The sequence below is a fragment of the Brugia malayi genome (genome assembly GCF_000002995.4).
Source record: "Brugia malayi strain FR3 genome assembly, contig: Bm_v4_ChrX_scaffold_001, whole genome shotgun sequence".
NCBI classification, from domain to species: domain Eukaryota; kingdom Metazoa; phylum Nematoda; class Chromadorea; order Rhabditida; family Onchocercidae; genus Brugia; species Brugia malayi.
The window spans coordinates 3929733-3954299 of record NW_025062479.1 but is presented as its reverse complement, the minus strand read 5'-3'; the positions used below and the strand labels follow the sequence as shown (position 1 = coordinate 3954299).

Here is a 24567-nt window from a genome sequence, read left to right as displayed (position 1 = left end):
GACACTTCGTTAAGGAAACAAGTATAATTTTAGTGCAAACAAAATCTTTGTCAAATCTGAAGGTTAAAAAATTATGCGAAATATATTAATAGCTCATCAGTATATTTTGCACAAAAATAAATCTAAACGGGATGATTAAATAAAAACAGTACAGTATCTCGTGAATTACAATCAAAAACCTCTACTTTAAGGATGAAAAAAGACCATACAAAGTATACAGTAAATTAAAACACTATCTGCAGTCATACATTCTCTTCCTAATGAAATTAGACATACCGAATCGTTTTCAAAATACTTCCAAACTTATTCTTCAAGTTAATGTGCTCTAGTGGATTAATTCTATATTAAATCTAACAATCATGCGCTTTACCAGCTAATATTATGCTCCTGGTATTATTCTCAACACAAGGCACAAAAATGCATGATTTCTATCTAGCAGTTAAAAAAGACTGCCTCTGAACACTTTTAAAGTGAACATAAGGATTTATAAATCTCTCATAGCAATTAGGCAAATATCAGTACTTCAAATTTCAAAGAATAAAGTAATGTACGCGACAAAAATATAGTCTGCGTAATCCAGAGTTTTTGGTATTCAAGTGACATTATTAAGCACCGTAAGAGTCAAATATTAATTGAGAAAACTTTTTTCTTAAATATAAAAAGTTATTACTAATTGGCTCAAGTGATGCAACTTCATCACAAATATTATTACTACAAGCCACATTGTTACTACACATCCACCTCGAATAATTACTTTTACGCGATCCCAGCTATGGCACAACCTTAAGTCACTATTCTTTAAAAAAGAAAAAAGAATTCTGTTCCAAAATATTAATGAAAAATTGAAAAATCTATTCGTGTGAAGAGGGAACGATTCCTCAGTGTTTTGTTCTTCAGTCAGTAGTGTGCTGTCACGGACTGTGCAAAAAAGAATTGTTATATATGTTGTATACAACTGAAGAAATAAAGTTTAAACAAATAGTTGGAAGAAAAATCATATATTCTTTTTGGTGACAGTAAAGCCATTGTGTCAAGTGAAATTCAGTGATCTAAGGACTACATTCGATACGCTCTAAATGAACATTTTACTATCTACATAAATATTAAAAAAGGACAATTGTATGTTGTAAATGAATACTCTTATCTTTTCGGCTCTTAGGATTGTCACAGTCATATAATTGAACATAGTGGTTTCAGAACATGCCAAAATTTAACTACAAGTGTATAAGTGTAGTTTGATAATTTATAGTGCTTTTTGCAGTATACACGTCAAATACAAATAAATATATACGAAAATAGAAAATCCTATGGAAAAATCTTACATATCCAACAAGAATGATAAACATTATCACTTGGAAGAAAATGAAGTATTCTCGAAACGTATTAGTCAATTTTCTCTTGTTACCTCACTCTTTGTCCACTCCATTTCTGTTTTAAAGCAACTATTTTTATCTTTATACTTCAAGTAAAAAACTTTATATCTCAAGTGAGAAGTTGTTTATCCAACATACATCTGGAAGATGTAGTTATATGCTTATTATGCGCATTGTCTGGAATGTTACAGCCTATTAGAAGAATATGCTGTTAATTGCTTTCAATTTTATTATTGAAATGTACCAATCTGACAATTCGTTTATTAACATTAGTTGTATGAAAAGTACAGTTATGGGAATTATGTTACAAAAAGTAAATTGGATATAAACTGTCCTCATTCAATTCGGAATTTCCAATCGACTTTTGGATTTCCAATAGCAGTTTTCTTTATCGTAATATGGATTCCATTTATTAATTTGCAATCATCTGTTGCAAGTTGACCGTTTATCGTTGGTAAGATTGTAGCTATGGTATTTGTCTTCTTGCTGTAATTTTATGAATTTAAGAGTTCATCATGCAATAGTCTTTAGTAATTTTAACACTGACTAAAACGATTTGCATCTGTAAATTTAAAACTTTTTCTTATAATTTTTTTTGTTGCTTTTACGATAGGGATTTCACTTTCTTCATTTGCTATGGCTATTATGGCTAGTTGATTTCCCCCTTTTCCAGCAACGGTCGTCCTTTCCACTATATTTCATAGTTCGGGAACGGTCCTGGATTCAGTGTAGTAGACATTTACTTCCAGTCTGACCATAAAGTTACTGGTGCATTTTCGAGACCTAACTGATTTATTACAAAATGGACAATAAGTATTGCTAATAACTCCATTCAAAGTATACTGATGCCTTTAATTGGTACGATTCAGTATTAAATAAATTAAATATCAAGGACTACGCGTGTATACAGCCGCAGAATAGGCCACAGTTGATGTATCGGTGATGACATGGAGTTGCGCTTGCTCTGAGCAATATGTCACTTTTATGTTTATGTTTGTTGATTATTTGTTTATCGGAGATTCCCACGTTTCTTTGTCTTCTTCACTTATAGATTGATCCCAAGCATTATTTTTTCATGAAATTTGAAGAAAAAATTTGGATTACGTGATAATCAGAATGAGGAATCTCATTGGGTCGGATTGAGGTGCTCTAAAATGTAAAATTGTTCTTTTTGTTAGATCCCTTTCATTCCAGGGTTTTAAGATGACTTGGATGACATCCTTTTTGGAATTCCTATCAACACCAAGAATTTTCTTAAATAATTTTGCTCATTATCACTTGAAAGAAATTCCCTTCTTTATAATTTTTGAGTGCTTCTTGGATTTCTTTAGTTAGTAATAACATTGTCAACACAGAGATTTTTTCAGATTTCCGAGATAATTTCGCTTCCTTGAGTTCATAGATAATAGTTGAAAGTTGGATGATGATATCCCTTAACCAGAGGAATCGAATGTAATTTCGCTCTGATAGAAATAATTCCAGTTGCATTCCATCATTTTGAATCGAAACAATGCACCTGCTAAATCATTGAATGTAATTGGACCGTGGTATAGAACAGAAAATCGTTCAAACTTACCATTCTTTTGAGGTCGGCAAAAGCATCGTAAATGATTCTTAATTTTATTGTTGATTTGCCGATTCGGTATTAATACCTCATGATGGGGCAAATAGTATATAACGCCAACCTGGATCATTTGCGATTGTCTAAGGTTACTTCTTCAATGATATTGGATTTTATTTATTCTTCAACTATATTATTGTATCGATTAAGTAGCAGTTTATCGGTTTGAAGTTGTTAATGTCTTCAATCTCTCAAGGTAAAAACCATAATTATCATTTAGGATAACATTTGAATCTTTCCTAAGTCAAGATGCTTGATATTTTCCATTTTGTTTAGTAATAGTTTCTTTGAAATGTTCAGCGTCTGTTCGTCATTATGAGTATTGGGTTGTTCCTGAATGTCTATGAGTTCTAATTTCCAGAAATGGTTTGGTTCTGAACAGACGTGATATCAAATTTGATTTGGTCTTTGTCATAATTAGATGTATCCATTTCCAATTATTATAAAACCAACCTTTGTGGGGATTGCATAGAATCCTGATACCATATTGTAGCTTTGGTTTGGCGATATGAAATTAAAAAACTAGTCAGCCCAATAAATATATCGAACCTTTTCCAATATCCTCTTTCCTCATCTAGCAATTCTTGAGATATCATACGTGGCAAATCATGGTGGCTCTATTTAACTACTTGTAGTTTTTCTATTAGGCGATCTAACCGTAAGCATTAATAGGTATACTTTTAGATTCCAAAGTTCTTACTCCTTTTTCCACTTTTGTAATCTGACATGATTTTGGAGTTTTGTTACTAAATGAGAAGAATTTCAAATCAAGATTTCCTTTACTGGAACCTATTAATTGCGTAAATTTCTTGGACAACGTCGTACTATGAGAAACTTTACGGTGGAAACAAGGAAGTTTCCCTTTTTTGCAATCACTTGTTGCAATTCTTTCGAAAACATTTGAAACATGTGACAATTCCCCTCAAACGTTCCATACGGAGCTTAAGCCTGGGATAAATGTTACATTCATTATTCCAATGGTCCTTGTTGCTGCTAGTTTTTCCCCTCAGATGAATTTCCTTTAATTCTAGGACTTCAATTTGGATGATTTGGTTGGAAAAAAATGTCATCCTTAACATTATGTTTAATTAGTTGCTTTTATGTTTCTTTCAGCCCAATAAATATATCGAACCTGTTCCAATATTATACGTGGCAAATAATGCTGTTAGACAACTTCCTACCACTTCCTGCCAGTACCATTTGAAACCAGTAACTAAACAAAACTGGCGTGGAATAAATTATATATAGGGAACCAAGTTACTTGGAAGTATCAGGATCCACATCAGCTGGAAGATTTCGAAGGGAACAAAAAATGAAAGGTGATATTAACCAGCGATTTTGGAAATTTTAGAGCAGCAAAAATTCATTGTGATTAAGAAGCGACAGAGATGAAGTCAGCATGAAATGAATAGGAATTCAAATGCCATGGTGCTCAGTAGCAATTAAGACATTATCGAAAAAAACGAGATGGCGAGAAAAGAAGAAAATAAGGAAAAAAAAGTGCTCGGAACACTGATATGGAGGAAACTTTCCTGCATACTTACAATCAGGTAAGGATAATTTGGTTATTCATAACAGTAGCAGTCTTTTTTTCCCTAGGAGTAATCAAATCTGCTGCATGCGACTCCCACTACTCTGAGTGATCTTTAGTTAATGAACACACCAAAAGACTTCTTCTTCCTATTTAAAGAAAATCCGGATCCGGTCCAGCAGCCGATAATATTTCATACATAATTCTTACAATCCCTTTGCTTTTCGAAGATGTCGGGAATACCCCCCAAGTACCAAAATGGATACCGGAAATAGAATTTCAAACTAAGACCAGATTTGACAACTAATAACGTTGAACGAAAATACCATTTTTTTCAGATCGACTAGCTTATCTGAAATCTTGAAACCGATGCGTTAGATTTCTTTTTCTGAAGTTAACGAAAATGATCTCTTTTTTGCTTCACAGTTCTATGCAAATAATCCAGTAAGGCAAGATTATTGATCTTGAAGTTGATGAAATTAATTTTTAGCTATGAACATATATACCAATAAACTTCACTGAAGAATGTCAAGAATTGAGAGAACGCGGATATTAAACATTTTAATTGCTTGCACTTAAGCATCAATAAAATAAATGCAATATTTATTCATAGAAAATAAACACAAATTAGGGAACACTACAAATGACCCGAGGTTTTAGAACAATTCATATACACCAATTAAAAAAATGCAACAGCATGAAAAGGCATTTGTGTTTATCAATATAGCTTACTTCAATATTCGACACTGCAAATAAGAATCGTGATTACTCAAAATTGAAGAATCTCACAGTGAATTCATGCGGAAGCAATCACAGATATGATGCATTACGAAGTCTTTTATAAAACACTGCTCTCAATTTCCCACAGTTTAAGCCAACATATTTCAAACTGACCCAAACTTCTTTCATATGACAAGTGAAATAAAATAATTTATGAAATATAGAGTTTTCCAACTCTTCATAGTTATATGTCAAATTAGAAAAGCGTTTATAAAAAACAATTTCAATACTGCACTCGTATGAAATACCGCTAGTGAGGTCATGTAAAAAGCAAAGTCTGAAATTAAGTTGCAGCAAAAAGTTGACAGAACAATAGGCAGGTTAGAACATAGACCGGGATAATTCTTGCAACATCAAAGTTATTTCTAGTTTTGTCCACTAATTTCCACAATACTGCAAGGTATAAATACTTAAGGAAAGCTATTAAGGCTACACCTTTTTCTGCCCTAAGCAGTTGAACAACAATAGTCATAGCAACTAAAGAAATATAATCGGAGACCAATATAAGGTAGGGCACATGTTTCGTTGATTTCGTAATCAATTTCTGTTTTATTTTTAACAAAAACTTGTTCGGGTAAACGGCTTAGTATTCTTCTGCAAAATTATATGTCAACAAAAATGTCTAGTACATCAATTCACGATCAAATTTATGAACATGAAAAACACATAATTTTATGTTTAAAAAAACAACGTTTTGATTAACTAAAATTACAAGCAAGCTTTCATAATATATAATAATTTTTACGAAGCATCCGTCATTTAGAAGCAATGAATGACATGCAGAAATACTAGAAGTAAAAATGCATTGTTAAAGCAATTACAAAACTAATAGAGAACTGAATAGATGATAGCTAAATTAAAGTAAAACTATTTTAGCGATTCATGTCTATGGGCATGCTACCATCCTTCTGCCTACATAATATATTTTTTAACTGACGATGGGAGACTTGTGAGGCAAGGAATTAGATGCAAAGATGTCGGTTTGAACTAGAAAGTGATTAGTGCCCAGTTAAGTTTTGAAACAGAAAGCTAATAAAATACGTCCTGAAGAAGAAAAAAAAAAAAAATTTATAGACACTATTCACACTCCATCGGCTTTAACATTAGTAATAAAGTTTAAAATTGTGAAACGGACTACCAGATTCCTAATTTAGCATAACACCATTTTAGCAGAACAGCGTTATAAAATTTTCGTCATCACTTCTTCAACAATTACTCACCACTTACGAAACCAGCTTTCCTGCAACATATTTCGATTTACATCTTAAACGGTAAGGTTAATGCAAGAATTAACTAAGCTAATCATAATCGCTAGGCATATATTGCAATAAATTATTCCTTATAAACTAACCATCAGTTACCAACTGAACAGAAAATGTAAATAAGCAAAGAAATGAGGAAATAGAAAATATTACAACTGATCGGTCCAGCTACATGTAGTAAAAAGCGAAAAATTTGCAACTGTATTTGTTTTCGGAGAATTCGGTGTCTGGACCGGTAACAAGAAATCATGCTGATCATAATAACTTCTATATATTTGCGGTTCTGACACAGAACGCTTTAGTCGTGGAAGCCCTGCTGAGGCTCGCTCAAGATAAATGAGAACCTGGAAAAATTAAATCTGATAGAAGCATTTTTACAAGAATTTCCATATGATTATATCTTAACTGTGAAATTAAATAAAGATCAACCTGTTCAAATTCCGGACGCTCGTCTCGACAAAACTTAATGCATTTTTCAAGCGATGTTAACAAGCCCTTAGGTGTGTCATGCCGTACTTTAGTCAAATCTGGCTTCAAATAACCGCGTCCAACCATGAACAAAATCTGAATTTTTGAAAATATAAACAAATCTCAAACTATGACAACAACAGACATTGAAGTGTTTAAAGAAGCACACCTGATCTCTGCTATTGATATGTGAATAGGGTAAAACTCCTGACAACAATTCGAATAAACAAATGCCAAATGAGTATACATCAGAAAGAGTTGTGTATGGGTTTGCATCCTGCATTCTTATCACTTCCGGCGCCTAAACCCTTTCATGTTTATTTGCATTATTACTTTGAACATCGTATAGGCAAATGAATATTCATACTATTTTACAAGTAAAACAATAAAATTAAACGATAAATTATACCATCCAAAGGATACTTCCAGTTGGCTGCTGATTTTGTTGTCCACCACTCCATCGTGTCTTGACAGTGGCCAAACCAAAATCACCAATTTTAACTGTGCCATCATCAGTTAAGAAAATGTTGTTCGTTTTAAGATCTCTTAAATTAAAAAGAAATAAAAATCACAACGGTTCAAAAACAACGATCCATCAGATTTACTGGTATATTAGCGAGCTACAGAAACACTTGAAACACTTTAAAAGCGATTTTAAACGGATATTTTTTCGATACGAGATGCTGGAAAAGCCGAAAGCAGAAAGACCGAAGTAACCATTACAGAAACCGACATGGCTTAAAAAGTGATATACTTTAGTAACCAACTCAAACACTTCAAGTATTTGAGAAGAGGAAATTTTAAACAGTGATCGGAGATAACTCTTGAACTAACTGTAAGTTACTGGAACCGAAAACATCGCCCAAAGGTCCGCGAACTTGGTCGAAATAAATATAACTAAAGACTTTTACGAAATATGAAAATATACAGAATTATCAGCTAAGACACACAAGAAAGATGAGAAATTAATAATAACCTATGAATGATATGACGAGAGTGTAAATAATTCATTCCCTGAGCGATTTGCTTGCAAATATCAATAACTGACGATATTTCGAAGTCTACTCGAGGTTCATTCACGTGTATTTGTCTGTATAAAGAAGACCCTTCACACCACTGAAATTGCCATTGATAATGAAAATCAAGCAGAAAAAAGAACAGAGAAGATGAAACTTGGGATCCATTCATTACCTGAGTGACAATTGCAAGATCTGGTTCCCGCAACCAACCCATGAAAAGCAAAACATTTGCATGTCTAGTTTTCTTCAATACACCAACTTCATTTTTGAAGGCTTGAAGCTGAGCAGGACTTGGTTCACCCACATTTAATTTTTTAATTGCCACTTTCCCTAAAGATTTTATTCAACAGAACATAGTATAACGTCTAAAAATATATAACATATGTTAACTACATTTGGAAATTATTTCAAGTCCATGATTCTACGTTTTTCATTTCAACTCCTAATAATGATTACGGCATTTAGCAAAAGAGCCACTATTAAAAACAGTGAAACTGAAGAAATCAAATCAGAAAGATAAAACTACTTCAGTTAATAAACTTACCAAAATAACTGCCCAAATACACAGTACCAAAGGAACCACTACCAATTTTTTTGTAATATGTTACCAGGGCCCGATCGATTTCCCAACCTTCCATCAAAATTCGCTGTTTTAATTTTTCCTTGTAATCACCCTGAATCGGCAGCATGTAAAACACAATTTCTAAGTTATCAGTTAAATCATTAGATGACTGCAAAAATTGTTTAGCTTACTTCATGAGATTCACCTAGCCGATCCGAAGAGACAGACGACCGACCGCCTGGTCCTTTAATCGGAATTTTGTCGTTTGGACCTGAAATAAAACAGGGAAGATTAAGCAAATGATATCGAATTATGAGCATTGAAAATAAAACAGCGAAAGGGAATTGCTAGATAAGACGTTAAACTGTGTTTAACAAGAGTTGACTGAATATAACAGAGTCAAATGAATTACAAGAAGGCATACTTTTGCTGCGAAAACGAAAACCAAATGTCTTCTGAGGAGGTGCGGATTGTGGTGGTGTAGGGGGTAATCCTGAATTAGGATCATATGTGGCTCCAGAATAAGGAGGTGGAGGCGAAGAACTCGTAGAGGAAGGTGAAGTGGTGAAACATGGTGATACCATTCCTGCTAGAGTTGATGGGTGCAAACGATTTGGCCTTCGATTACTAGTCAATTGCCAGTCTCGAAGACCGGAAAAATTTATCGGTTTTGCTGTCCTTGCTGTTCCTATATAAACAGGTAGCAAATTAAGTAAAATCAATTTGGCGTAATAGTAAAATGAATTGTTTCCCAATAATAAGTAAAAGAGCACATCAGATCATTTCAAAGACGTTACACCCATTTTAATAAACCAATGTATGAAATTATTAGATGTGCGGAAATACCTGATGGTTGAATAAACACATGGACATTGTTGCTCAATGCGTCTAACACTTTCTGAAAATTAACGTGTACTAGAAAGCATGTTCTTGAAGTTTTTACTCTAAGCGAAACAATAAATATTTCATAATTCTGAGGTAAACCGTTTCACGTAGTGCTTCATCTTTTGTTATTTCATAAATATTGGGAGCTGATGACGAACGATCCCGGGATGATTCATTTATTCCAACTGTAATTTCGGGTCGACCTGGTAAACGAACAGCTTGCTGGCGTGAAATACCCACACGATTCGGCAGAGGATCTGCAAACTATCACTGTACACTAAAAAACAATACAAAGTAGAATGCAGAATCATATCATGACTCTGTGTGATTCTGCGTTTCCATTATTTTTTAATGAATACTTGATAAGCACTGAAGGCGTAAGTAAATGTGATAAAAACATACCAAACGAAATTACTTTAGAAATAGAAACAGCAAAAAATAAACAGAAAAGTAAAGCAAACCTGCAGTAGGACTTTGGAAGTGCTGAATAATTTCGGCAACAAGTGCCGCGTTCGGACCTTCATACTGATCACATATATCTCGTAATTTATTTGCCATTCGAACATCATGCGAAATTTGCTGCATACGATCACAATAATTTGGAACTTTAGAACCACATTTCTGATGGAACGTGAACTGGCACAACTCACATCGATATCCCTAAACGTACTGCTGGAAATTGGAAATAATCTGGATAAATACTATATTTCGAATATAGCTGCAAGGTACCACACATTAAAATCTTTTCGCAAAAAATATCTTTTTGTATGTAGACATAAGCTTTACTTCTCCTATGTCGTAAATGAGAAAAAAGGTGATTTTAATTTGTAAGGACTTCATTTCCCAGCAATGATTTAACTCAGTATTTAGCTCATTAAGTTGAAATACACAAATAAGCTTTCCCATATGTACACCATAGCATACTAAAAGCGAAGAAAACTTCGCATCTCAAATTATATCATCTTCACTGTACAGCTGCTAATGACGCAAATGAAGGAAGATAAAACATCTTAAAAAATTAAAATTTGGTTTAGTGTTAAATCTGAATAACCACAACCCGAGAAAACAGGAATTTGAACTTAGTTTTATTAAATTGATACAATAAAAATGATCAGATCATTTAGAAAAACCGACTTGTAGCCATATTTGTTTGTGACAAACGTCACAGAATGCTACTGATAAAAAAGTTTTCCGCACAAAACTGTGTTTGATAGATACCAATATAGAGAGATATGCACTGTGTACCCAAAGCTCTTTCTTTTCCAAAGTCTAAAATATGTGTCGAAAATACATAGAAAGAGAACCTACAATACTATACATTTGGAATTAATAAAATAGGAACAGAACCTACAATACCATACATTTGGAATTAATAAAAAAAAAAGAGAATTAATAAAATAAATTGAAAATGAATATACTGAAGGCTGGAACTTCAGAAAATATAATGGAATATTATTCATAGTCTACTTTACATTGGATAATGTTTCTAAATCCATGCTAAGGTCGATACGTGGACTAGAAGGGTCACCGCCAACACACACTCTGCACATCTGAGGCAATATTGCTCGTTTCTCCAAAATTTTAGCAATAGCATCCCGTGCAAGAATCCCAGGTTTCACTTCCACCTGCAAAATAACAGTTTGGATGAATACCCATGTAAATCAGGAAAATTAAAAATATTCCATTCGAAGTGAAACAGAATACAAACTTTTGAGTGCTGGTTGAAAGGAAGATGAAGAAGAATTAGAGAGTCGCTTAGCCGTTTAGGGGAAGTACATGGTGAAGGGCTGCCACCACCTCGGCTACTGTAAACATCCTGCAAATGGCAACATGTACGTTATTTAACATCAAAACGTGGATTTATGGAATCCGCTTCTTTTATAAATAAATGTAGAGAAACTGGATTTAGCAGATTGCTAGATAAACCAAGAGCAAACAATAAAGCACTCAACGTAGAGCAATGCTTACAGGTGATGATGGACTAACAAGCGGCGACAAAGACTGCGAAATTTGATATCCTGAGCACCCTTCCGCAACGTCGCCTACCGAAGACATTTTTATCAAACCATCTGAAACACATACAAAGTTGTAAAAACCTTTCATTGACGTTATAACAAATATGAATGAGGACAAAATGGGAGTGCAAAATGAACACAGTACATCGTAAACCTGCCTACCATCAGCCATCAGTTATTCCAGATATTTTTTAATCGCACCACTGCCCCAAACCCTTCGCATCAAATTTGATCAGATACTTTTTTAATCATCACTATCTCGACGATAAAATTTTAAATCAAAATTCAAATTTGCCTTAAAATTTACGCTATCACTTTAGCACTACCTTGCTTTCTATCGTTACAGAATGTAATTCTTTTCTATCACTTCAAGAAGAGATTTTTATAATTCTCAAGATGTACCATTTTCTTCTGAACTTGTCCTGAAATGTTATTAAAACCTACTGGAGTAATTGCCAAATATCATAACCAGTCAGTGATTTTCGTTTATCAAACAAGTGTTAAACTAGCTTTAATTTTAGGGCACTTAGAAATCACCATATGCTGAAGTCAACTGCAGTTAAATCAAAAATTCTAAACTCTTTAATTGCTTTGCTTTTATTACCTCATTCAAAATACAAAGTATTTTGCATACCAGATTGTGTTCGCCTCCAGTAACTGAGCATATACTCTCCCTAAGATGCATTCTGTTAACAATTGCCAATGACCACAGTAGGAACTATAGCACAAACAGTAATTCTAAGTCCAATTAAAAAAAATCAATCGAATGGTCATCCACGTTTTCTTCATACTGACTAACTATATGTATTGTACAGTTCATAATAGATTCATTCAAGACTCAACAGTACACTCAACGAGAGACGCACAATATAAAATGCTGAGACAACAACATCACCTCATTTCGGCGTACAATTAGCTCATCCCATTATCGTAAGCAGCTAATATGGATGAAACCAGTTCGCACTGAATAAATATGAAAGAAGTCTGCACCACCCGTCAGGTGGTCACTATGAAATCAGCAAAATCCGACTACTTACTGCTACAAACATTTCATCCACGGAGACTAGTCTAACAAGTGTACAAAAATGTAGTATGGATGGATCCAAAAATAGACCGATGAGAGCCAACAAGCGGCACTAGACTGACTAGTTTTATTTCATTTTAAAGTAAACATACAACACAACATCTGGAAAATGAATACACCGTTACTTCTTTGTGAACGTATACATCCTGGAAAAGAAAACATTACGTTCTGGAAAAAAAAAACATTAGTATGGGTTATGGAAGAAAATGACCTTACCAAACTAAATTATGTTACTGATAAGGCGCAAGAATGTGGAAAAAGTTGAATATTACACTAGATTAACAATGAAAAGCAGAAATATACGTTACATGAACGTCATTTCCATCTGGTGATGGTGATATCATATTACAAGTCAATTAGTTAAATTCCAATATGGACACAATATTTAATGAAAAAAAGGTAACATGATGTTCTACCATAGCTTTACTACACGTGACGTTTTTACCTTCAAAAACATAAAGCTGTATCTCAATGTAAAGATTACGAACAAGCCTACAAATTGTGCTGGTACTAAAAAAACACGTGAGATTCTAAAGCTATTATATTGTAAATATCCACTGAAGCTAAATAACAAAGAACGGATTAACATTTCAAGTGTAGTGTGACGAAAAAAGTCCTGAAATGCTATTCGAAAACCACGTTCAATCGCACTTGAATCGGATTTATTTCAGGATCTATAATGTATAAGAGCCAAAACTCCCAATTTCGTAATGTCAACGGTCCAACAAGTAGTTGTGATAATTTGAACACCGTCTTTCACTTCGACTGAATAAAACAGCGACAAATTTACAAGGCTTTGAGAGGAGATGAAGTATCCATAACTTGCGATTGACTGATTGGCATATTGCAACGAAAATTCGATTCACTGTTGTGATCGAATTCTGAACCTTTCAGTTCTACTCTCATTTTTGACAAGTCACCACTGCAAGAAGTTCATTAACGTTATATAAAGTGAACAAGTTTCTTGACTCTCAGCTTGATATCATGCACCAGCTGCCAACTCACAACTAAAAAATACAGAGAGAAAGAGACATAGATATTTACGTTGAACATTATTCATCTTGAGTGAAGCTTATATAGACCAAACTCCTCACAAATCAATAACGCATTTTAAATAATCCCTTCTTACTGGAAACCACATACAAAACTATGGTATTTATGTAGATAAAAGAAAGTTGAAAGAACTATTATTCACTTGTTTTGCTTCTCGAGTAAAATAAAAGAAACTGATTACCTACTCGGCGAAATGTCCCTGAATTTCAAATCGTCGGTAAACCCAGTATCAACATCAGATTCGGATTTTTCGTTCGCTCGATCATCAGTTGTAGAAAGATCTGCTAAAAATAGGACAAGTTCAATAAAATATATTAGTGAAAATTTTTGACTAAAGTCCGTTTTAAAACACTTGAAAAGCAATTAAAACCCAAAGCTCACATCCAACTGTTCTCTTTTTCGGAATGGAGATACACTTCTTCATATCATCTGAAAAATATCGCGCGAGACGGCGGAAGTATCTAGAAAACACACGTTCAAATTTCGGACTTTCAATATGAATTATAAGAAATACGAAGGTCATAAAACTACAATGAGCCAAACAAACTTTTTTTGCTGATGCAAAATTAATTTGGTTGGCACACGACTTCGTTTTAGCTCGCCATCCCACTGAAGATCAACAAGGCCACCACGCATAGCTATTTCCTTTTTCACGCGATTAGCGAAATCAATAGCATTTTCATTGGGCTGAAAAAGTTTTGATGCCTGAGAACAAAAATTCATCATATTAATTAAACATTAACTACGTTATAACTACAAGAAAAAAAAATCTTTCTACAACAGCATCATACAGCATCAAGCGATTTTAAGCTGATAATTTCTAACATATAAAAATTTGCTAACTCGCCGAAATATATTCCTAAGACAGAAAAACTCCTTTTCCTGTTTTGTATCTTATTTCTTCGTAAAATTAATATGATTTGCTTTATATGCAGGATTAAAAAAAAAAAAATTTGCCAGTATAAGTCATTTTATCTTTTTGATTGCATGATAGGAAAAATACTTACAAATTTCATCATAGGTTCCAGATACCAAACATCACATATAATAGCCCACGACGTAAACATGCGAAAGCAATTTTCAAACCATCCATGTTGACTGCTATTCCAAAATGGATCACCAAAACGAGAATCGTATTTCATTGCAATTGGATAGATTGTTGTCCCAACCTTAACTGTTAACGTGTTAATATGATAAATGCAGTAATTAGCACAAAACACGCAACATATATAGCACACCTCAAATGATCCTTTCTTGAACATCATCACTGACGTATTATTGATGCATGTGCCTTCAGGAAAAATCAAAATTGGAAGTAAATTCTTATTGTCGACATGTTCTCTCAATCTAGAATTAAAAAGTGTTCAGCAGCGCGAATAAGATTAGCTACTTAAAAGTCCTAAAATTTTTTTCTCAAACTGTTATATTTTTTTGTGACCATAATTCGTTCATGAACTTATTTTACAATGTATTGGTTTAGCTGTTTAGCCCAAAAAGATCATGAAAAATCTTTAAATAGTTTACTTTTCTGCAACAAACGAACGATCTCGAGCTTCACCTCGTTCAAACCATATATGAGAACTTGCTCTACTAAGAGCGCGCTGCAAAACTCCAAGACAACCACTATGACGTTGTCCAACTAAATCATATGCACAGTCCGTACTAAGTATCATTACATCTATCGGTGATGTATGGTTTGCAACACAGATTCCTTAAAAAAACTTGGCAATGACAAAGAGGAAATTATATAGATAATAACCTAATTAACGTAAGAATACTTACCCCCATTTCGAGCCCGATTTTCACGATTATTGAACGTGATGACGGCAGACACACAACTGGATAATATCTGATGGCCACATAACATACAACGCTCATTGAACCATCGTTTTTGGGATCCCTCTGGCAATAACCCAATCACGGCTGTACTAACAACCATGAAGCTAACACCAGTGAGTAACAGAACCAAACGCATCGGAAGTAACACTGTATATCGAAACAAAAAACCTAGCGCCCAAATAACCGACAATTTCCAACTGCAAAAAACGTGATAAGAATATGTTAATTTCAGTTAAACCAAATAAGGTTAACTCCAAAACTCCAAAATGTACTTGATAAACTGATTGAAAGATAAACTAGTTCGTGTAAGCATGTTCCACGAGACGAGCTGTTCAGCTTCAAATCGACTAGTTACATCATCCTGAATAACCGCTTCGATGCCTGCCTGAAATTATTAAGTTTAGAGAAAAAAATAATAGACATTCTGGACCAAGTGAATCCACTTACTTGGTCCAGAATGTCTAAAGGAAGATATCTTTATATATCTTTACCAAACGAGTTCATAAACAAAAACAAACACTTCTTCTATAGAATAGTAAACTAATTTTCCGTACAGTCGGTTTCAGTTAAAGAACTGTTTGCCATAAAAGCACGAATTGAAGAGTCCTTTTAACTAAAATAATACCTAATTGCTCATTCCTATGATACTTTCTATCTGCTGTGATACTTGGTTCAAAAAGACCTTGACAAGATGCATAGTGTCGCGTACAACAGCCCAACCCCGAATATTCGTAACTTGTTGTCCACTTTCATCATCAAAATGCACCGATGTCTCTCGAAATATTATCCCTGAAGAAATATCTCTAACATTGTCTCTAAAGTTGTGATAGTAACGAATCTTAAAGAAAAACTTCAAAAAAATCCACTCACTTGGTCCAGAATGTCTTCTTTTGCAACCTTTTATTATTTTCTCACCAATAAAGTCATCATCGGAAGTAGTTAAATGTTCTAGTTCCAGATCTGAATTGTCCATATCGCCACTGTCATCTTCTTCCATGCACAAAGTTAGTGAACTCTGACTTTTCTCCTTAGCTGATAAGTGTATTTGTCGAGCGCTCCACTGTAAACTATTACCCATTTTTAATGGGTGAGTATCAGAGCATAAACACTATGATTCTTTCTATTCAAATAGCATTTTTTATCCTGCTAGAATAAAAATATTACCTCAAAAATCTTGAGCAAACAGCTAACATAGTAATGGTTAAAGCCAACAGATTGGCCAAATAAAGAAAGAGTTACAACCATTAGGACGATTAATAAAACAGTGGGAAGGAATACAGTACAAAAGAAAACAAATAAATATTCTGCTGTGAAATCTATCATCGCGCTCGGAATTTCCCTGTTAAATAGCGGAAGTGGAACTGAATATAAAATGAATATTAGCATCCATATTAAGACGGAAAAAAGTATGAAAATATAATGCCATCACAAGCTTTTAATATTATAGATACATTCCGCGCCTTTTTACAAACATACTGAAATGAACCAATCAACTATGAAATAATTAACGCATAATTGCAAAATCAGCAGTAAACTAATAAAGCAGCAAGAATCGAAATTTGACACGCGAAATTACCGATGTGGAAACTATAATTTAAATAATTTAGATATTTTCTAACAAATGATGGACGAATCGTTCGACTTACAAAATACCGACTTAATGGCTATCAAGGGGCAGCTTCCTTATACCCATAAATGTACTATATGGAATGTAAAATGAATGTGAATTTCTAATTGACTGCCAACTTGTAAGTTGATTTCTTCTAATTAATGAAATAGTTACCCGAACAGCAATAAGTCCGTGCTGCACTTCAACATATCACTACTAATTCAAACTGAGAGAATGGTATTACAAACTATCACCACATGTCTCCGTTACAGTGAGCCTAACTTCGATAACATTCATCAACGTCACTCCCAACTCATTCCATAATTGTCACATTTGTCTTCAATTACTGCATCACCCCAGCGAGTAGCACTTCGTTAGGCATTTGGTCTTGCCATTTTTCCAAGTTATGAAAAGTCTTTAGCTTTTATTTCATTACGATTTTTCCGGCAACTCTTAAATACTAGGGTTCCCTAACTGCATGAATTTTCTGCACATATCAAGTATTCATTGAAATAAACGCTTTCCCAAAGCTGTTACATACTAACCAAATACGGTATTTGGAAGTGCATAAACCACCACTGCAGAGCAACGGACACTGTCAATTATTTCAGTTCATCTTTTTTATTACTGAATAGAACAATGAAATGAGTGGAATTACTATTAAAATGAGAAATAACAAAAAGATGTCCAGGTATGTATGTGCGCTTGACCAACTGAACTACAATATAATTCCGGAAAGAGCAATCCAAAGATTAACTACACATCAAGATAAACATTTAAAAGACCTGTGAAACAGAAAAACGAACAAATCGCCTGAAAAACAGTTCATTTTTGTAAATAATTACATGAAAAATAAATGCTATACTACTTACAATTAGGAATTAACATCAATTCCCAAAACACCAAAAATATAAATTTACACAATTATGTATCAAAATATTAAAATTGAGAATGTTTGCAGAATGATAGATGTAAAATTGGTCAAAGTGAAATTAGAAAGCAAGTTATACTGGTACAATTAAGTGAATTACTAATAGGTAAGGCAAAAACAGAAAAAAATTCGAATCAAATAATCTATTCGTAATATTTATGTTCCAATACTTCGTATATAAAAGGAAAAAATAATTCTGAAAGGCAACAATGAAGTTACTGCATATTTCCGCAAAAGATTGACTGTTAATGACATACCTTTAAGATTTTCACAAGAAACTAACAGCAACGTAGTAACGGTCCAGAAAGTCACATAATATGATTCCTCTATGTCCAAACAAATGTTAAACCAAGTAGTTATATAACAATGACTGCATATATACCATTAAGAAAAGGTTAATGAGGGGAAATGCTAATTTAATTACAATAATCAATAACAAAATAAGAATCGAATCTTGAGCCCTGTACGGTAAGTTAATGCTTTCAAAAATTTAAAGTATTGAGTAACTATGAAATGAGAAAAAAGATAACAAAACATATGGAAAATTTATGAAAATTTCCCCGAAAAAAAAAAAAAAAACGAAAACAGAATCAATAATAAATTACTTGAAAATAATTCAGTATGAAAAAAGAATGTCCTCACAATAAAATGAATGAAATAAAAGATGAGCAACATAGCTATTTTGAAGGCACTATAACTATTTTCAATTCTGATTTTGAATAGTAGAAGCGAACCTAGCCAAATAATAACATATCTAGTAGAAAAAATTGTTACAGTCAACACTAATATTTGAAAAGCTTACTTAAAAAAAGATTCAACAACAAATTCAAACCATCTGTACAACGGAAATGGTCGAACAGAAATAACACCACTTTTAAAGAGAAAACTAAATATCTGAATTAAAAAACAAGACTGCAAAATCCACAAGACTATAATCAGTAGTGATCTTTTATCAGACCAATCACCATGTGAATGAGTAATGATAACAGTGGAAATCAGCTATGATCTAATGTCAACAAATGGAATATCAAATGAAATTTTAAATACGTTATTTTTCCCAATAGTGTGAATTAAATCGATACGAATTTTCCAAAGCTATACGAATCAAAAAACCGAAAAAGAAACGTCTACATTTGCAAAAATGAGGAAGAGATAAAGTTACTCTCACTTCATTTATCAAAAATAATGCTTTTTTCGTTCCGTCATCCAAAAACGGGAAAATGATATGCAGGTTCAAAGAAAGCTGTGAATTATTTTTACTCTACTAATAATCTCCACCATTTCAAATTCGTGATATTACTGTTCACCAATAACGAGAAGATGATGTTTAAGTTCCAAAAAAAGTAGTGATTTATTTTTTACTCTACTGATAACTCCGATCCTTTCTTGATGTAATTGTTGTCTTCCTGCTGTTGATTTTCAGCACGTATTCGCCTTCTTGTCTCCGTAACATCGACCAATTTATCTAAGCATCCAACCGCGCCAAAATAACCCTATATTGGACACTAATAATGAATTTAAAAGAAAAATATTTTATTGATAAGAGATGCCTTAAAAAAAATACTGTAAAACGAGTATCCATTAATCAAGCAATCTTACCTCATGTATCAAAAATAGTGCTTTTTTCGTTCCCTTTGACCAAAAATTCATAGCATTACTCAACAGTCTTGCAGCAATAGGATTTACTCTCAGAAAATTTCCTGGAATGCTATTTATAAGTGAAAATGCGGTGGTGATTAAGAAAGACACAATCAAAATCAAGACTATTAAATTACTATCATACATAACATTCAATATCTTTCAATAAAAAAAATTACCAACAAAAACAATTCGGTCAATTCCGCAAGTATTCGCCCCATTAAATGCAATTGAACCAATATTGTTTGTTGTAGTCACCAGTGCCGAACGCGCAAGGTCTTCAATACGTGCTTTATCGCGATCCACCTTATTATATATTTTCCCAAAGCTATAATTAAGTAAAATAAAACAGACAGGAAATGACGGCACTTCTAGAAAGGTATGCAAGAATTACCTGGCGGCAATAACATCTCCTGGAAGTCCCATTTGATCATAACCTGAGCCATAAATATCTTTCACAAGCTTATCAACGTTCTTATTGTCTCCTCGTGATGCTAACTCAATCGCCTCTTCAAACGTTTCACATCCACACATAATTGCGCATATACCTTGAAAGAAACCTCCTCCAATGCTGAAATCACGCGTCCAGTAACTGAGCAAATATATAAATTCGAGAGCTATTATGTAATGGTAAAAATTACTACCTACTGCCTCCAATCCGCTTAAATTGATTGTGACCACGTACAGCTAACACAGACACACCACTACCAATATTGCAAACAATGTATGGGTACTGCAAGCCATCCTTCTTGTCACTTTCAGGAACAGAATCGGATGTTGAGCAGCGACCGTGTGACCACCGCCTGCAAATTCCAAGGTCTTAGAGAATCATGTAAAAATTAAATCAAAAAACGATTAATGATCATAAATAACATACCAAATTACTTTTCTACACAAAATATCATTCAAGGGGTTTTCATAATAATAGCATTCGTCAGGATTTGTTGCAGCAATAAATTCAATACCCTTAATCAACGATTCCAATTCATCAGTTTTGTGCAACTGCAAACCCAAATCCTAAAAGAATAACTTCATCCTTCTCCGATAAAAACAACTGCTAATGAAGATTCTTAATATTACTTAATTATGACGAACTTTAATAACATAGTAGAAGCGAAACAAATTTTCTATTCAACTGATTTTAAATGAGCTTGTTTTTAAATGAATTCCACAGATACAAAAAAAAAAAAAAAAAAGACAAACCGCCGCTTCTTTGGCATATTTTAAAGAGCCGCCCCCAGTAGCACATACTGTACTGCTCATTTCGGCGAACCCCTTCCTCTTAACCAAATTTACAAAATCAAGCATTCTGTCTGTTGGAAATCGAATAAAATGTATAGTACCAACTCTGCCCTGAACAAAATAGCATTAAAAAATGAAAAGTGGAGTTAAATGCACGTATTTAAATGTCTATTACCACATTCTCAACACAGCAACCTGAAATAATTTAAGCACCAACCATGTTTCCTAAAATTATTTCTTTACTAAACTTATTCTGCTATGAAGATTTTGAAACTTCTCATTATAACATTATTAAGGTAGGAAAATAAACGATAAAAAAATTCTAATAATAACCAACATTGATTCCGACATTACAGAGACGTAGGTGATCATCCCTTACACCAGTACCACCATAGGCTTTGCCTGTTACAAGATAACGTTGAATTTTCCTACGTCGTAAGATTTCTTCTTCACTTTCAATAAAATCATTCTGTAATACAATGATGAGTTATAATAGTGCAAACGCTGATATTAACAAAAACTAGCTCTGAAAAATACTGATTGCGATGTTTCACGATTCTACATAATTTCTGAATCGTCCAAAACTTGCATGATCTTCCGGTTCGAAGTAGACAAGTTTTACCAATGTGCCTCCTATATCAATACCAAACCATGGCATTGCTGAAAATATTTTTTTTTAGAAAAAAAAAAAAAAAAAACAAGAAAGACGCAAAAAGCTGATCTCAACATCTCAGTAATATTTTATCCTGCTGCTATTAGCATATTTCTGGAACAAAATACAAAAGTATTCAAAAAATATTTCTAACAAATTTTTTATATTTCGTCACATCGCTTCCATCATTGACTCAAACACAAAGACTGATTATTTAATAGATTACAGAATATTTAATAAATTACTTAACGGCAGATTAAATTATTAATATGTAATAGAAGATTCTGTTTTCCTTCAGTAGTTCTAGATCCAATCAAAGTATTTTCTAATATATTACGAATAAATTGAGCGACGATATAGAACACTTGGTGTATATTAAGCATGTTAGTTAGGTGGCAAAAACGAAAAAATTTCATCATAGATATGTAAGTCAATTCGAGAAAAACTCGACAAAAAAAAAAAAATCAAAAATCAGCAACAAAAATACTCACGAAATTCATCAAAAGCAATGGCAAGGATTCCACGCAAGAACTTTATAGAATTCTCTCAACCAGTATCACTCTGTTAGTTCGATTCTGATCTTACAAAATTTCAGCAAAACGTAAAAACATGTACTGTGAAAATTAAAAATTATGTAGCAATGCGCTTTTATGCTGACAAAAGACCAAATTTCAATTCCGGAATAAAAACTGCGACAGACTGAGTTGAGTTGCAAACTAATACAAACAAGAAAAAAGAGATACCTGATAAATAAAATATATACTACACGACTAAAGACGATGTAGAACGTGCAATAACAAAGAAGAAGCAGAAGGGATAAATTTCAAACGGCATGTGACTAATTTGAGGCTCATAATCAAAACTACCAGCACGATAAATTTCACGGATTAACATATGACTTCGTTAAGAATTCCGAGAAAATACAAACATTTCATTACATTACCATCTTCGTAAACTATTTAAAGAACAAGAACAACTTTCACTTGTAAATGATGAAAAATATAGATGAAAAAATATTTCATCCTAAAAATCCATATGAATATGCTATAAAAACAGCTGTTTACTGCTTTAACTTTACAGCATTAAGAGTGGCAGGAAGCAGAGTTTTATGACGACCTATCTCAATCAAAAACAACACAGTGGTGGGAGATAACTAAAATTTAAACCTGTATTTTTTTCAACAAAGAAGTTCTGGAAGATTGTTTGCTAACGCCAAACTATGTTAATTATTCAACAATGGTTGCAAGTAAACGAACTTACGAGGCACAGAAAGTGAAAGTAATCTTTGCCTTCGGCCAACCACTTCACATCGAATATCTTTTACATCGCCATCCCTGTTTTCATTCTCACCCTTTTTCACCTCTCCAGTCACCATAGTATCGTATGTAGGATCACCACCCGACATGACTGCCAAAGTGTCCTTAAAATTAATCAAATAATACTGATATGTTTAAAGCTTTCAAGCAACCCGCTCACGGAAACACCGAAACACTATTTATCGCATGTCCTATTTCACAGATTTATAGCTCATGAGATTTTACAAAAAAAAAAAACAGTTATCTCTGACATTTCCCACAGTATATAGATAAAGAATTCCTCATGTGAAAAATATCAATTTTATGAAAACGATCCGGTAGTCTCCCTCCTGAACCAACGAAATATCGAATTGATAGCCGCATAACCTACAGTTTAGACGACATACATTTCAAGAAACATTCACACAAGGTAAAAATCGCTTATTCGAAATTTGTAGAGACGAGAATGATTAAACTGTCATTCATCCATAACTCCATAGAAACAACCGACGGGCAAGGTCAACCAAGATGGAAAGAAGGAAATAAAGAGGCTTTTGTCTGTCATAGTTGAGGGGCGACCGCCGTGAAATACTCATCGGGAGAGATGTTGATTTGTGTTTACGCAATCTGTGCAGGTAAGATTTTGATGTGTTGTAGAGCTTCCGATGTGAAGTGAGGAAACTTTGTAGTAGCGAAGAATCTGTTATCATGCAGAGGAAGCGAGGAGGTTCATTACATGATATTTTAAATGATGTCATGTTGAATGTTTCAGGAGAGCAGTTTGGTATTTCTATATAATCTTTTCATTCTCTTAGCAAATTAAATGTAGACATTCAACTGGTAGAATGTCTACAGTTGAGCATCGTAATAATTTACTGGTGACAGCCTTGTATAAGAAATAATTTGAAGTTTCCATAACTGAGTAATATTTTTTTTCGAAATATAAAAGATTTGACTATGAACATTGTCATTTTGTCGTCTGACCCATTATGTCACAAATTTTGTCATTGTGTGAACTGTGCTTTACGAGTAGTTACCTGCATAGTTTCTGTACTTTTTGGAAATTGATAGCTTTAGATTATCTTAGAATTATTTATAACCAAAATGGTCACAGTGCTACCCAATTCGATCAGCTTCTAGTCCAACTAGACATTACTTTAATCCTGATTTCAAGAAGGAAAAAAAAAAAAAAAACGAGAAGCGACAAAAGATGTCTTTTGAAAATTTTTGAAATATATCTTCTCTGTATTGTTTATTTGTATAGAATCAAGCAGGAAATTTTATATTCTGCTTAAGTCTCATTTGTATTTCATACCAATTCCTAAAAAAATAAGTTGAAACAACTATAAGACACTGCAGCAGAATAGGATGAATGCCAACCAAAAATTTCAAATGACAATATATTTGCTTGGAAACTTATTCACTATGTTAGCGTATTCTATGTCGTAGCTGTGATTGTAGTAAAAAACATATGCTTATCTTTTAAATATTCTCGAAAGCTCGTATTCGGCAGCATTGATTTTGGTAATTCTTGCTTTTTTTCCAATGAGTTTTTGATAGCAGGTTGAAATTTTAAAGTTAATATGAGTCATTTTTGACTTTCTAGCATTATTAGTACAGAGAATTCGAAAAAAGTCAAGAAGCTAGCTTTTTACCACTACAGCTTTTCCTAAGAATAATAAGCGTGATTGTCCTGATCATCAGGAAA

At 33.3% G+C, this 24567-nt stretch overlaps 3 protein-coding genes across 4 annotated transcripts; all 3 read right to left on the bottom strand.

Annotated features, from left to right (window-relative positions):
• Positions 1-6517: 6517 nt before the first annotated feature.
• Bma-lin-45 (Uncharacterized protein) lies at positions 6518-11556 on the bottom strand (the record flags this gene model as incomplete). 2 transcript variants are annotated; one of them, XM_043073540.1, is made up of 17 exons in its annotated part: positions 6518-6545; positions 6721-6893; positions 6997-7131; positions 7205-7336; positions 7445-7580; positions 8012-8151; positions 8227-8384; positions 8599-8728; positions 8808-8887; positions 9041-9304; positions 9463-9514; positions 9601-9758; positions 9963-10161; positions 10636-10770; positions 10974-11126; positions 11210-11317; positions 11470-11556. In XM_043073540.1, 17 exons carry the CDS (start codon positions 11554-11556, stop codon positions 6518-6520), a joined length of 2268 nt encoding a protein of 755 aa, XP_042929474.1. The 2 variants fall into 2 exon arrangements, with proteins under 2 accessions (XP_042929474.1, XP_042929475.1); XM_043073541.1 differs by lacking the exons at positions 11210-11317; positions 11470-11556 and having other exon boundaries at positions 10974-10997.
• A 1830-nt stretch (positions 11557-13386) lies between these two features.
• Bma-acl-4 (Uncharacterized protein) lies at positions 13387-16737 on the bottom strand (the record flags this gene model as incomplete). Its single annotated transcript, XM_001899481.2, has 12 exons — positions 13387-13522; positions 13835-13937; positions 14035-14114; positions 14201-14340; positions 14661-14822; positions 14892-15000; positions 15178-15364; positions 15436-15689; positions 15765-15877; positions 16175-16281; positions 16363-16552; positions 16657-16737. 12 exons carry the CDS (start codon positions 16735-16737, stop codon positions 13387-13389), a joined length of 1662 nt encoding a protein of 553 aa, XP_001899516.2.
• A 2653-nt stretch (positions 16738-19390) lies between these two features.
• Bm2143 (Uncharacterized protein) lies at positions 19391-22969 on the bottom strand (the record flags this gene model as incomplete). Its single annotated transcript, XM_043073539.1, has 10 exons — positions 19391-19525; positions 19632-19732; positions 19850-19998; positions 20065-20241; positions 20315-20473; positions 20548-20687; positions 20874-21023; positions 21250-21381; positions 21502-21572; positions 22825-22969. 10 exons carry the CDS (start codon positions 22967-22969, stop codon positions 19391-19393), a joined length of 1359 nt encoding a protein of 452 aa, XP_042929473.1.
• Positions 22970-24567: the final 1598 nt, after the last annotated feature.